Source organism: Sprattus sprattus, assembly GCF_963457725.1.
Source record: "Sprattus sprattus genome assembly, chromosome: 3".
Classification (NCBI taxonomy): Eukaryota; Metazoa; Chordata; class Actinopteri; order Clupeiformes; family Clupeidae; genus Sprattus; species Sprattus sprattus.
Genome location: NC_137922.1, coordinates 14,591,959 through 14,607,532, shown reverse-complemented (window position 1 = coordinate 14,607,532; position 15,574 = coordinate 14,591,959). Strand labels below are relative to the sequence as shown.

At 42.5% G+C, this 15,574-nt stretch overlaps 1 protein-coding gene across 1 annotated transcript in view; it reads left to right on the top strand.

The window, feature by feature from the left end:
• The window catches only part of LOC308362161 (cholecystokinin receptor-like), a gene marked incomplete at both ends in the record, with an annotated part of 32,644 nt that overhangs the window by 787 nt on the left and 16,283 nt on the right, over positions 1–15,574 (top strand). Inside the window, one exon of the mRNA XM_080834702.1 lies at positions 4,193–4,441. Within this exon, the coding sequence (XP_080690828.1) occupies positions 4,193–4,441 (249 nt within the window). The remainder of the gene's footprint in view (positions 1–4,192; positions 4,442–15,574) is intronic.

Genomic DNA, 15,574 nt, shown 5'->3' with positions numbered 1-15,574 from the left:
GCACGTTGAGTGTTCCTTAACACTTCAGGAGCCATGAAGTAGTAAAAACATAAATTATCACATTTAAAGAGTCTATAAAGAAAGAGAACAACACACAATTTTATAACTTACTCCCACTGGATAGAAGGCAACGCAATTACTGGATGTTATATAGCGTCAGTGCTTGTATTATCAGATCATCTAAAAAAGGTATTTGAACCGAAGTCGGTAATACTTGAGGGGGAATATGTGTTTTTAATTTCTGTATGCAGCCAAGTGATATAGAATGCGTTTAACTTGGTTCAGCTCGTAGACAACTGTGTTTACGCACACACGTGAGTGTCTTTCCATTCAATAAATTAAAAGAATAATAAACACTTCCGTGTAAGGTTCATAACCTGATATTTATAAGCTACTAAAACTACTAACTTCTCTTTCAGCTTAACCTCAGATAGCCTATATCATAAGTCGCGTCCCCTTTCGGCTGTGGGTGAATTGAGATCTTACGCCTAGGTCTTACGGTCTTACGCACGGGTTTACTATATGATCTACAGTCATAGGATTTTTTTCATCAAACTTCTCACCAGTTCTTCAGTTTTTTTAAGTATGACTTCAGCTTTCGTTTCCATGACAAGACTCGAAAATAAATCGTCTACCTTGGCCAAATGGATGAGTTATGGTCTGAACAATCTTTGAGACCAGCATAAAAAAAATCTTTGAAGTTCGCTTAAGACGTGGCAAAGTGAGATTAAACTTTATCTCTAAATTAATCTATACTCTCTGGAGTTAATCTTAAAAGCTTTTCTCCCCTGTGATTATACTATGGCAAGCGCTCTGCAGCTGCTTCAGAGCTCTGCAGCGCTGCGTTTTACTGACTAGAATGCAAAACCCGCGCGCAGTGGGAATCGAATTGGCTGCTCTATTGCCAACTCCGTAACCTCGGTCTCCTGTTGCAGTTCTGCAGCAAGTGATGCAAAACGAAACGGCTCACGAAAGACTGTGGTCCAGTGCCAGTTTTTCCCCTTCAGATTTTTGCAGATGCCCTTCGGTAACCCATGTTGCCCGATCTAGTTAACGACACAGACACAAGAGGAAGTTAGCATTTTTTGCCCATGTCAGTCCTCAATTGATTCTGGTCAGGTTTATTTGTGTTGTTGTAGTGGGTTATGGGGCAGTGTTTGTGATTAAGCCATTAGTTACGACCCAGGCTTGTCAGCCTGAGGCTCTGTGACTCTCGGAGAAAAATGTACTAGACTATTTCGCGAGAAGCGACATCTCCATGAGTAATCAAGGTCCGTCTTTGTCCCCTTAAGCCAGCAGTGGCCAATCTCGGTTCCTTCGTCAATCCATCTCTTTTTGCCCTCGATTTATTTCTCTCCCTCTTCATTCTCCCTCTGTCACTTCCGTTCTTTCCTTATTTCTCTCTCTCCCTCTGCAGTGCTGTGTAAAACACAGCTATGGGAGGTGTGTATGGCCATTGTAGATGCCGAATTCTACATCTATGCTGTCCCTATGCTGACCCTGCGGTCAGAGTTGTAGCAAGCCATGGTAATATCCATGCCACATGAGCACATTCCAAATGACACATGTGTTGATCAGAGTGCACTTAATCATCCCCATGGTATGGTGCATGCTGATTTAACAATACTGATACACTCTGGAGATGGCATACCATAGATATATTATTTCACCTGATGTGTGATTTAAAATCACACAGGCGTCCTGCTGGCTGCTGGGCCTTGCCTTTTATTTTACCGGGGGATGTAATTTATTTTGACCCTCATGTATGGGTTCAGGCAGTAGGCAGACCATTTTTGAGCATGAAAAGTGTGACTGATGGTATCCACAGGTTGTTGAGACATGCTAGGAGGAAAGATGTCTCCTAAAACCCACACCCAACGAAAAAATAGTGTTTTATAAATACTTAATAGTGTGTTGCAAATGAATATTTAAAAAATGTCAAATATACCAGCACATCTATATGGCAGTTTCTTGCTGATCTAGAATATATATTAAATGAACTGGAAGTGTACTGTGCAACCTAAACAAGACTTAATCAATGAGCCACAATCAAAGAACAGCTCCTACTTGAATTCTACCCACTGTCAGAATGAAGCTACTAAAAGAAAGTAGTATTTAATTGGCTCAGACTCTCTTTTTGTTGAGGTCACTGTCACCTGTCACATGCTAGAAATGGGGATCTGAAAACAAATCAGCTTAGATTAATGAGGCCGTTTGCCAATGGAGTCTCTGAAACCAGTCGGACACGTCTCTCATTTGTTTTGGTGAGAGCAGAGACACGGCCATTAATCACAGCCACGGTGTGTTGGTGTCTGGGAGGCGGGCCTTTCAGGCAGCATAGGCTTGATTGACAGCTATGTTGGCCTGCACCAGCGCTATGAGTGACATTAAGTGTACAGTATGTTTATGTGTGAATGTGCTTTAGTGCCTCTGTGTCTGAGGATATTTATGGTGTCTGTTTGAGATATGGGTGGCACAGTTTATATTGTGTGTGTGTAGGTGAGGAGTAGCAGTGTATGGGTGGTTGTGCATGTGTGTATGTGTATGTGTGTGTTTTGTGCGTTCGTGTGTATGTTCTCTGTTTCACCCTCAGGTAGGAACAAGAATTGATAACAAAGGGAGATTTCAGTCCACCTGCTGTCAAGATGGCTTAAGTTTATTCACAAACACCCACCCATCCACACACACACACACACACACACACACACACAAATAGTGTATCAGGTTGTGAAAAACATCTTTTGTCGATTACACATTTTTTTCAAATGCGTGTGAGGTGCTCTGCTGGTCTGTTGTGTTGGTCTCTCATTGAGGGGAATATATAGTCCAGGCGACAAGTGTCGCTCGACAATAATAATAATAAAGAGTGTCTGGTGATGGCGCAGCACCTGGGGGCTGTCATAGTCCGTCTCGAAACTGGCTCAGAACAGCTCAGGCTCAGTCATTTCTATGGCAACTCACCTATGTAAGTAACTCACATTAGTTAACTAGTTCAAGTCGTATTGACCATGGAAGACAGGTAGCACAATCCTGAACAGCAGATTTTGCGTCTTCAAACTTTATGATCCAATCCTTAATATAGAAATGATATCTCCCATTATGCAAGTCAATGTTTTATCAAATATGAACTTTAGACCTGGCACCGCTAGCTACACAGGATACTGAAAACATAAACTAGCCAGATGGCTGTATCCATTTCAAGAATGCAAACATCTTTTGAATGAAAAACGTTCAACTTCTAGACAGCTACTTCTGCCCCTTTTCAAAATTTTCAAGACCTTTTAAAATGGTCTGTGACGGCCTAGCAGGCATAAACGTTTTTTTTTTCATTTTATTGTTTAGCGACACTTGCCTCGGACTATAAATTCTCCTTCAGACTCTGTGATGGAAGCTGCTCGCTGAGTTGTTGACCTTTCAACCTCATTCCAGTGGCGTGATGTCACAAAGCATCCAATTACATCCACTATACCTCAATAACGACGCAGACAGCGCTTTAGCAAGCTTAATGAGTCTAAATGCATTGTGAAAGCTGCTCACGCCGGCCATGCTGATTGCTGCGGAGAATGCTTTCAGTGAGCATAGGGCTGAAGATAGCTTGGTGACAGTAGGTGATCTGTGCCATATTACTAAGGGGTTGAAGACTTGTCCTGAACTGCACTGAGATAGACAGATTCCAATGCACCACAGGAGTACAAGCATTCTTGCAACTGAAACCTTGTTTTCATTGATTTGTCTAATGAAAAAGTGACAGCGATTTTGCATTGATTTCACGCGGGTCTTCCAAATCAATATTAATCCCAGAGTAGATACATGGTTGTTGGCCACTGTGACTGAGACTAATTGGAGTGAAGCTCTCCAGCTGATAGGCGTATCAATTAAACAAGATTTATTTTGTAAATAGAGGGTGTTCATCAAGAATTGCAACTGATTTTCTCCCTCTCTTTCCCTTCCATCCTCTCCTCCTCTGTGCTGCTTGCTCTTACTCTTTCTTCTCTTCTGTGTCCTCTCTTTCTCTCACTCCTCATTTTTGTACCCCATTCCTCCTGTTTCTTCCTTTTTGCCCTGCTATTCTTCTCCCTCCCTGTCCTGTCTCCACTCATTTCCCACCTCCATCCGACTCCTTCTCTCCCCTCTCCCCTCTCCCTATATCGCCCTTCTCCTTGTCCCCTTTCCCATCCTCCGTCCTCCTCAGAGATGGACTCGGTGCGCATCCTGCTCTACACTCTCATCTTCCTGCTCAGCGTGTTGGGGAACCTGCTCATCATCGCCGTGCTGACGCTGAACAAGCGCATGCGCACCGTCACCAACTCCTTCCTGCTCTCGCTGGCCGTCAGCGACCTCATGCTGGCAGTCTTCTGCATGCCCTTCACCCTCATCCCAAACCTGCTCCAGGACTTCATCTTCGGCGCGGCCATGTGCAAGATCGTGACCTACTTCATGGGTATGGATGCGTTACTCGTTTCCAGTTATCAAGCTTTATCAATTTCACCTTCTTCATCGGTAATGTGCATCACTGGCCCTAGCGATAGCTGTCATAACCGTGCTATAACGTAGTTACGACAGGCCAAGGTGCAGGCTATTATGACGGGCCCTAGTCAGTCCCGTACCCCCTTCTTTTCATGTTTGTAACCGCCGCTGCAAGGCCCCCTCCCCTGCACATATTCCGCCTTCAGACTATTTAGATTGATGTAAATATGTCTTTGGCCCACGGCTACGGGCCCCCAAGACCCACGGGCCCAGGTGCGATCCGACCTGCTGCACTCCCTATAGTTACGCCCCTGTAACATAACAAGTTGTCTAGAGAGATTCACAAACCTGTGGAAACCTCCCTGCCTGCCCTGTGTATTTTCTGTGTTCCTCTGTTCTAAGCAAGGCTGGTTGAAATCAGTGGAATTATCATTCCCTTGATGAGCTCAATCATGTGTTTTGAGCAAACGCCTCTGATGACCAAAATCATGTGTGTTCAGCCTATCACGAACACTTCTGATGTGCTCAGTCAGGTATGCAGAACTGAGAGAGCTAGAAAGTGTGCAGTGCAAAGGGAGGCGCTTGAGGCAGGGGTATGAATCAATAGTCTTGTTAGGGGGGTATAAGTCAGAGGGAGGACTCTTTTTTAATGTCCAGTTTTCGCCCTACAAGAACACAAACACAAGAACACAGAGGTGTTAATATTTTGTTTATTTTAATTATTTATGTATTATAATTAGAACCAATCTTTGGGGCCCAAGTTGTCTGGTGAGTCATGGTTAATTGGGTGAACCTGTCACTGTCTACTTTATGGTTGTGGGGGGGTTACACTAACACCATCATCACTGATGTGCATTGCTTGTAGATTCTTCCCACAGGCAAAATAGCCTTAACTGTCTAGAGCTTGCATGTGTATAGAGTTCATATAATGAGTTTGAGCAGGTCTCTTTGGGTTTGGGGAAATTAGCAAGCCTATTGCTTGGTGTCACAGAGGCATCACAGAGCTGGTCACAGTAGGGCCTTATACATGTGCCACTGAGATCAGATCAGTTTATCGTATCGTATTCGCGTGTAGGTGTGAAGATTTTCAAGGGAAACGGCTCTTGTCGTTACCTGTATACATGTGCAAAATGTAAAGCGGTTACATTGCCTCGGGCATGCGCAAAGACCACGGAGATGTGCTCCCACCTGGTTTGTTTACTAACAACATCAACGTGGATCCGCATCGGGCACAGGCAGTGTAGTGGCTTAAAGTTCCCTTCTTTCTATCAGCATATAGTTCTTAATATTTTCTTTGAATAACCACTCTCGGATGGAAAGAAAACGAGTCTACGCGTGGATGTGTTTCAACAACGGTAGAAAACTGTGTTTGCTCCGTCTTTTACTGGACTCATAATTATATGACAGTGGTATTAGTTACAGTTGAGACACCCGAAATAACTTGCATGCGCAGCAATCCTGAGACGTGATTTTTAGTTTGCACATGAATACTAACGTCTTCTTTGATCCCAGGAAATTTGAGCACATAACCCATCTCCCTTACGGAGATATTGGCGAAAGTTAACCTACTTCATTGCAAACGTCTAGTTTTTCAAACGTGTCTAGTTTTTGTGCAGTAGTGAATAGAGTCTCAGTCTACTACACCATACATAGCATATCATGTTTGTAGAAAATGATTAAGGTGCAACAAATGCCAATAAGCATATTTCAATTAAATGATTCACATTGCAAGCAAAATGGTGCGGCTGGAGCACAGGGAGGGACAACGGTGACGCAGTTTGGATGTAGCGACAAACATTTATGTGCTGTAACAAACAGTGTTAACCAGTATGTGAGTAACGTGGCTTTTATTAAAACATAGCGTGTGTAATGTGTAGCTATTTCATTCCGTTTATTAACCTTTCCGGCTGTCTGTATTACTAGCCAGCAGCAGACGTAACGGAAAGGGAGCATTTTACTCCCCGGCAATCTCTCTACAAACTTCCATACAGACGCGGGATCAGCAGAGGAAAATCTACTTTCCTTTTGGGAGAAACCAGGCCAGTCGTTCCCACGACTACAGCACCTTGCAAAACGAATTATATGCGTTCCAGCAACAGGTGCTGCGAGTGAGCGCTCCTTCAGTGCAGCAGGGCGCGTTATAGAAGCCAGGCGAGAGCGCCTGAATCCTGACACTGTAGATGCTATTTTATTCCTGCATAGTGCTAAGACAAATTCTAAATAGAACGAAGGTTAGGCAAATCAGCAGAGGTATATTTTGGTTACATTAGGATGGCTACGTTTATAGCTTGCGTTTTGGGCGCACCACAATGCCAAGAAGTTTGTCGCGACTGTAATGGCATATTTCATTGTGGGGGTGATTGATAGTTTAAGGCTTACGAGACACGGTGTTTTCTGATGTTTTACTGAGTCCTCTCTGTCTCTATCACACACACACACACACACACACACACACTAACGGAAGCAAAAAAGGTTTAAATTAAGTGACATCCCTCAAATGTCGCGTCTCCCGCAAACCTGCAAGCTATGAGTCAGCTGTCAGTATTGGAAGAAGCCTTAACGTCGAAGATGAAACTTCCTGGGTTATTTTGTTTCGTTAGGCTATTAGTTATATTTTAAAACAGCCAGTCATTGTAGCCTACCACTCATGGAATAAGGAATTTCAAAGAGATGATGGAGTGAACTTTCTAGCCTCCTGTCACCGTCTCCCCCCAGTCACGCACGGCCTCCCCCATGACACATCGGCCTGATTTGACACGCCCTTTTGTAAGACGAATTAACGTGGTAAACCACCTCTCTCGAAAGGCTCAGACGATCGGCGGAAAAACTAACGGTTTACATCTAGACCCCTTATACATGAGGCAATTGTAACACGCTTGCGAGTTTCTATCGTGGTAGGCGCAATGTAACCGCTTTACATTGACGCATGTATAAGGGGCTATTGACTCAGAGGAAAAGCTTTCCTCCTCCACAAGTACAAAATGCTTCATTGCTCAGAGCCCTGTTGGTATGTGAGAGTACACACACACACACACACTTTCAGCCATACACAAACGCGCACACACAGACACACTGGTGAGCACACACTTTCTTTCACACAGGCACACTGTATCGCAAGCACTTTCGTAGGCACACAGATATCCACATCCACGCAGTTTCAAACATACACCCACGTGCTCTTTCACACACGTTCTCCTACAGGCAGTCACCACTCACTCATGTCTAGAGCTTTCATTTCCTGTAGATAATGCAAAAACAGTTGCAGTTACAAGCCATACTATGAACAATTACTCCCCTGTCTTGCGTGCATGTGTGCGTGTGCGTGTGCGTGTGCGTGTGCGTGTGCGTGCGTGCGTGCGTGCGTGCGCGTGTGTGTGCGTGTGTGTGTGTGTGTGTGTGTGTGTGTGTGTGTGTGTGTGTGTGTGTGTGTGTGTGTGTGTGTGTGTGTGTGTGTGTGTGTGTGTGTGTGTGTGTGTGTGTGTGTGCAGGGGCGTAGCACCAGATTCTGGGCCCTATGCACAGTAGGTTCATAGGCCCCCCCCCCAAAAAAAAAGAGTGCCACGCCCCCTCCCCCCTGACGGTGAAACTTTGCAAATTGAAGGTAGTTAGGAAATGGCTTCCCTTCCTTGTCTTTTGCTGTAATTCTATTTGTTTTTATGTTGCTTGCCAGTCTGTGAACAATTGTGTCTCTCTCTTCATTAGTTCATTTCTCTGTCCATAGTGCTGGATCTTCTGGCATACACTCCCTGGCGCTGCTCTGACTACTTTCTGACCTCTCTTCATCCCTTTCACTTTTCTCAGAATCTTCTCTGCTATCACTTCCTTCACTTGTGTCATCCTCTACCACATTTTCTCCATCTTCCTGGACAGAACCCTCTACAAGCATGAAGCATCTGATAGATATTACTGTAACAGGCAATTCCAATGTAGCCTAATTTGTGTGACTGAACATGTTTAAAGGTAGAGTATGGGATGTTTTCCTGGAACACTTTTTACTATATTGCTTAAAATCCCCTTCACACCCTGATTGCAACAAAAAAAAGTCACCTTTGGATGGAACAGCCTGTGTTGCTATTTGCTAAACACATTAAGCCTACAGTATAAATAGCTAAAATGATGTACTTTCATTTTAAACTGCTCACCTTGCCTCAAGACCACAGTGTCAGAGGATGAGGGGTCTGCATCACTAGCTGCTTCTGAAACTGAGTGCCATGTTTCACAAGTTAACTTTGCTAGCCAACTAATTTGACAGCCTAACCTTATGAACTTATTGAGCCTAGACTAGCCCTACTTAATAAGGCTATTAGCCTAATTATGTTATGGCCTAACAAATATTAATTTAGCCAAATGTTCTAATTAGTATAGACCTACTATTGCAATGGTGTGGTAGGCTATGCATAAAAATGAAAGAATACCCGCACACTGTTGCTGCAGCTCCCGTGTATTTTATTAGCACAACGTTTCGACCATTGTTGGTCTTCGTCAGGTGTTCGTCAGGTGTCAGCAGCAACAGTGTGGGTATTCTTTCATTTTTACGGATCTCTTTTTACCCTGCACCTGGATTGGATGTGCGTGCAACACACTCTGCAACTGTGGAAGGCTATGCAAACAAACATGTATTTAGAGTTTACCTCAGATTACAGATAGGGCATGTTATTTCTAATTTTGTGTTATGCCGTTTTTAGCAATGACAATCGCGGTGGTATTGATTCGTTTTATTACCACATCATGAGTTAATTTAATGTAGGGTGTTTGCTTTCACATTCGGGCTCACCTTTCTTAGGAAAGAAGTCTGTTAGTAGTTGCTTTCCCTCGTCTCTTTTTCTCTCTCTTGCCTGCCTTTCTTTTCTTTTCTGAAACCCGGATTTAACGTTCTTGGACATCTTCAATGCGCACCGTTGCCTCAGTCGAATGAACGTTAACATTCGTCAAATGCGCCTATAGGTAAAAAGCACACTGAAGGCGGACTAAACCATTTTGTGCGTGAGCCGGGGGGGTGAGGGTCTCCAGACATTATATGTAGACTAGGACACACAATTCAATCCATCATTCAACCAATTTATTTACCCAAAACATTAAAATTATATTAGTTAGCAAGAAAATTTGGCCCTTTAAATGATATTAATATTTAAAGGAAAAATAAAATTCCACACTCCTCAAGGACCCTCCCCCAAAGAGGGCCCTGGTAACTCAGTCCCCTTTATCCCCCCCCTACGACGCCACTGTGTGTGTGTGTGAATATATGCGAGTGAGCTGAATCCTAGCTAATGGCTTACAGGTACCTCATAGAGGACTGTAGCAGATGCATATTGTACGCATGTTTGAATTAGCAGTCTTAATGGTAGCAGCCAAAGCTCTATGGTATAGCCTAGCTCAGTATAGACCTCCTTTCAACTTATTTTCCCCAGCTCTCTCTTTTCTCGACCCTCTCTTTCTCTATCGTTTTTTTTCTCTCCCCAAATTCTTTTTTTTCCTTCTGAGTTCTTAATTTTTTTTCATTTTTATCAAAAAAGTCAACAGCCAATAATGCCCAGGTTCCTTCACATTCTAATGAACAAGAATGCAGTGTTCTTCTAATCTTGAAATATACAATAAATAATATTCTTCATGAAGCACACTAAGACTTTACACTGTGTTATATCATCATAAGAACAGGGACTTCATTCAGTGGTTAGGTTGTTTTGAATCTTTTTTCTTTTCTCTGTTTGATCTGGACTCTTCCCTCTTTTTCTACATTTTCTATAGTCTTTTTTCTCTTTTGAGTGCTTTCGCCTTTCTCTTATCTCCCATAACTGCTGGCTCCCTTGGCCAGCCATTTTTTTAGTTTATAGGCACTCTCCAAGATGAGGGCTCCATGGCAACGTAAGATCACAGGTGAAGTAGTGTTTCACCAAAGAAAAAAATCTTACAACAATACTGCTTTTCCTTTCGTTGAAAGATAGACATGTGACCATTATCCTGCCACAGACATGAGGTAGTTTGTTAGTTAGTCTGAACTCAACTTCTTACTTGCATTACAATCTGTGATACAGTGCCACCATCACTGGAGGTGAAAAGATGAACTTAAGTGAAGCGCCAGGGGGGTTAGGACTGACAGGCCCATTATTTTTAAGGAGGTTCCCCCCGAAATCAGCAAGTTAGGATCCACTTTTAGCCTTAAGATGCTTTGTGAATACGAGCCCTGAACCCTAATCAGATATTTAGTCACTACCTCGATCCTCACTAAGACATACTCACAGCAGAGTGTAACAGCCTGGTCTGTCTTTCCACACAGGCCTGTGTCAGAGAGGAGGGGGTTTCGTAGGATGTGATGTTAGCTGTGCAAATGCATGTTCCATGTCATGGTTCAATGGAAATAATGTTATCACCTAAAATCACATTAATCACACAACGGGGCTCAGCTTGGGGTGCATGTTGTATTGTATACACAGACAGCCTTTGTGACGCATGGTTTCCAAGAAGTGGATATAAGTAATGTGAGTGATTTATGATAGAACCTGTGCTGGGTGGAGAGGGGTTATTTCTCAGGCTGAGGATTCGGTGATTCACCATACACAGGTGGAAGCTGGGGAGGACAGCCGAGGGAAGGCTGCCTCCAGATCAGGGCCCTTATTCACAAAGCATTTTATCTTACCACTAAGAAACTTGAAACAACTTTTACTGAGGAAAAGAAACAACTCCTAAGCAAAGAGAAAGACTCCAATGCTAAGGCTGACACTAGGTCTCATACATGAGCTTAGTGATTGGTTGATGGGTGTCAGGACTGTGCCGGTTAGTAGGCTTATGCTATATGGCTTCCCTCACAGAATGATCGATAAATAAATGAAGATGATAGGCTACAAATGAAATAATAACAGCATGGAAATAATCTTCATTACTTATATCCACTTCTTAGAAACCATGCGTCACAAAGGCTGTTGTACAGTACAACATGCACCCCAAGCTGAGGCCCGTTGTGTGAATGATGTGATTTTAGGTGATAAGATTATTTCCATTGAACCATGACATGTAACATGCATGTTAATGAAATGTTAACGTGTTGCTCCATGTTTGAATGCACTTGTGTTTCCCTGCTTGTGTCAATGTCGGCATGTCTTTCTGTTATCACTTTTGTGTTATGTGTAATTGCCTAAATGTAGTCAAAGTGTCCGCTTAGCGTATATATGTCCACCCTTACCCAATGCGTGATGTAGAGATTAGACCCCCTGGCGTTTCAGTCTATTTGTGGTCAGAATGATTTCCCTGTGGAGTGATTTCCCTTTCCCTAAATGGCAAAGAGCCGAACAGAAGCCTGTGCATTGCTCAATATTGACAAACAATTCACCACCTATCAATATTTGATCTCTTTTCGCTCTCCGTTTTGCCTGTTTAGAGTGTTTACTCAGAAGATATGGTTGTCTACAAGCAAGATATTAATATTTAAAAAATATATCGGATATTGTGAATAATTTAAGTTGAGGCCCACAGGCTGATGCAACGTTAAGCCAAATCAGGATGGAATGATCAACCAAGCGAAAGACTACAAGTAAAAAACATAAGAAATGTTTTTACATTTAAAGTTTTTCTCAAAAGTATGAATGCAGTGAGGGGAAGCTTCACTGAGGACTGAATTACTGGACATACATTTTAGTACATAATCTTAAAATTATACCTGTTAAGGTTATGTACTAAAATGTATGTCCAATAATATCATATACCATAACCAAACATTAAAGACACTGGCATTTCAAGGTACTATAAGCTCAAACTATAGATTTGTTCCCTCATGTTCTAAAAAAGCTGTCAGGTTACTTTGGCTGGGTAATGAGTTAATCCAGATCCCATGCTTTTGCCTAATGAGCTCCCAGGCTACTTGCCCAAGCATTCAATGAAACAAAAGGTAGACAATAACTGAAGTTGACTATGATCTACAAACAATGTACAGTTGTGTGCAGTTGTATCTTAAATGCAGCCTACATCTTCATAGGGTTACCTAGAAAGATCTGTGGCATAGATTGAACCCATAATCCAATCACGGGCGCCCTTTCAGAATGAAGGGCGATTTTGTCAATCACAAGTCACTCCACAGCATCAGCGTTCAGGTAGGTTAGTGGATAAGTAAGGATATTCGTTGTTTGGACATATTGGCACATAGCCTGCATGGACACTTAAGCCCAATTCATAGCCCAGGCCAAAATAGTTAGTCAATATAGTAATATGTCGGTTTAAAGATTTAGAGGAGGAGGAAATATAAGCATTAATGTCACTAGGAGGAGGAAAATCAGAAGGTGGAGTGTGAGACTGCTTAATATGTCAAGGGTAGATAGTGAATAGCTTGTTCACCAGATGAGGGAGACGGAAGGGGCACACCACGACAACACTCCAGAATGTAGAACTTATCAGTTGTTCTCTAATCAGAGTGCGTGACAACGTCTGCGGCTCTTTACATTTTTGGATGTCCGCGACAAATTCCGTGACTCCCTAGCACCCCAACACCCTTTGCCATTATGTTATTGTCGAGCAACACTTGTCGCCTGGACTATGAATTAGGTTTAGGATTGGCAGAAAATGCAGTCGCCTGGGATAATTAAAGGTCATTCCTTTTTAGCACATAATATGGACATATTCACATACAGTAGCTTGAGGGTCAATATCTTTGTGCAATTGAAAGGACTTCATGCTGGAAATGTTGATGCTACATTTAGCAAGGCATTCTTGTGGAACGATTGTTTACTCCAGATGCTTTTGCAGAAGACTTGTGACCATCAGTGAATGCAAACTGGCCTGGTTCATTTCCCGTTCATGACTCTAGATGTTTAGGGAGTCTGTGCTGTGCCACAGGTGTGCGCAAGGTACGGCAACTGTACATTACTTCTCATTTTATGTTCTGATATTTGAAATCCATTTTGTGATACTGATCACGGCAATGCTCCCCCTCATCCACTTATTTTCAATGGATTGTTACTGGGAGATGGGGGATGCACATTACCACCCTATACTAACCCAAATGCAGAGCCCCAACCTAGATTCAACGTGGCCCATTTGAAATAGATGGTCAGGACAGAAATGATATATGGAATCCTGAAAGCCCACTTCATGTGCCTAGGTGCGCTCAGACCCCAGATCAGACCTGAAGTGGCAGCCTGTGCTGTGCTTCACAACATGGCCTCATCAAGGAAGGAGAGAGTCCCTCCTGTCAGCCAACCACCTCCTAATGTTGTCGACCCCATCATCGTATCACCACACTACTGGCAGGGCTTTGAGGGAGGCTATAATGCAGCAATATTTTGCCTAAAGCAAACAACAAAGAACAGGCCTTTACAATATTTTATTTGTCAATTACTTTGTTCTTCTCGCCCCTAGGAACAAAGAAACAGAAATTTTAGTTGAATTGTTACCCATGCCTAAGAATAAATTAAATTATTGAATTACCTTTTTTCCATACTCCAATTTCTCCAACTCAAGCTGTGCTTTTTTGATGATTTTTTTAATGCTATGCAGAGTTGTAATTTCTTGTTTGCCCTGACATTGTCCGATTCAACCTGAAACAAATTAAGCTGTTGCAGTTGTTAACCATTGTCTCTTTGCAAATGTCCCTTTCACCACCCTAAATACAGGCTGATCATATCCTTTGCATAGAGGTCGAGGAAGACATCCTGGTTCCTGCTAAATGATCATAGCAAAGGAAGCAATTGATTAATTTCTAGATAGAGAACACTTAAAGCAGTTACCATCATTATTTTGTAATTAAACATACAGCAATCACATCCATACTCTCACCATTTGTGTTAAGATGGGCACATTGAAAACTGCATAAAAATGTAAACAAAACCCCTAAAGCTCTCTCTGAGAATACAGACATAGTTTCTTGGCCCTAATGTTTGGAGAGCTCCTGCTTCCAGTTACAAAAAAAAACAATTACAATTTCAAAACAATTTCCTTGTTTTATTGGCCTTTGTATGGTGATATGAGCCTCATACAGCGACTGATTAAAGCACTAAAGCCTTGTACTTGTTGACCTCATAAGATTTGTAAGTAACCATACTTACAGGTTTGAATGATGGTTCGCACTTTTGTGCTCCCAAGACCGCTTAACACCGCCATAGGTTGGAGATGAAAGAATGCCGCTTATATTGACTTACACGCCATATGAATATATCTAAGCAACCTACTAATTTAATGGAATACACAAATGAATTTACACATTCAACCTAAGTGCACTTATAACTAGACCTGAGATGTTTTAACGAGTTGATAACCACCACCGTGCCATCACTTATGCAAGGCTGTGGTTGTTTGTCCAGCCAGCTAATTAAACGATACCCTGGGTATGTTAACAGGTCCTCTATTTATGACCAATGAGCTAATCCAGATTCTCTGCTTTTGGCTAGTAGGCAAACCCAGATAGTTTGGGTGTAAGGAATCTGGACATCTCCTTGGTGCAAGCAATAGAGAAGAGTGATGACCCTTTAGCGAGGGCCCTCACATGACTGGTGAGGTCATCAAAATGCAGCCATAGGAGGATAGTAATCTCTTTGGTTTTGGTTGGGCCAAACAAAAGTCAACAAAAGTCAGCACCAAATATTGCTAGATGTTTTTTCACAGTTCATGTAACCCCTGTGGCCACATAACACATAACAAAGCAGTTTTATGTTCAGAGGAAGGCACAGGTAAGACATTAAAAGTTAAATACCACACTTTCACACATGGCCACAGGCAATCTCATAAAAGTTCCAGAACTAGATCAAATGTCACACCTAAGAGAGGAAGTGTGCTACTCAACAGCAACTAACTTCAAAAGACCTCTTGGACCAAAGTGTTGGGAAAAGCATGGGAGAGAAGTTTCTAGAAGGAGCTGAACCTCCTGGAATAGCACAATCTTGTTTAAATAATTCATCAGAGGAGTTTGAGGATGTTGGTGCACCGTATGCTATTTCAGAATGCCAAGCAGTGTTTAGGGCTGGTGTTTTTGGATATCGCTGAGGGGAAAGGATTAAAAGGGACATTGTTAGTCTTGAACGTGGCTACTGTACATAATTGGTAAAGTTGGGAATATTTCCATTTTTTTATTCTTTTTTTTTGCAATCAATTCTGTTTGCTTTTCATGCAAAAACAGCCCCTGCATTAT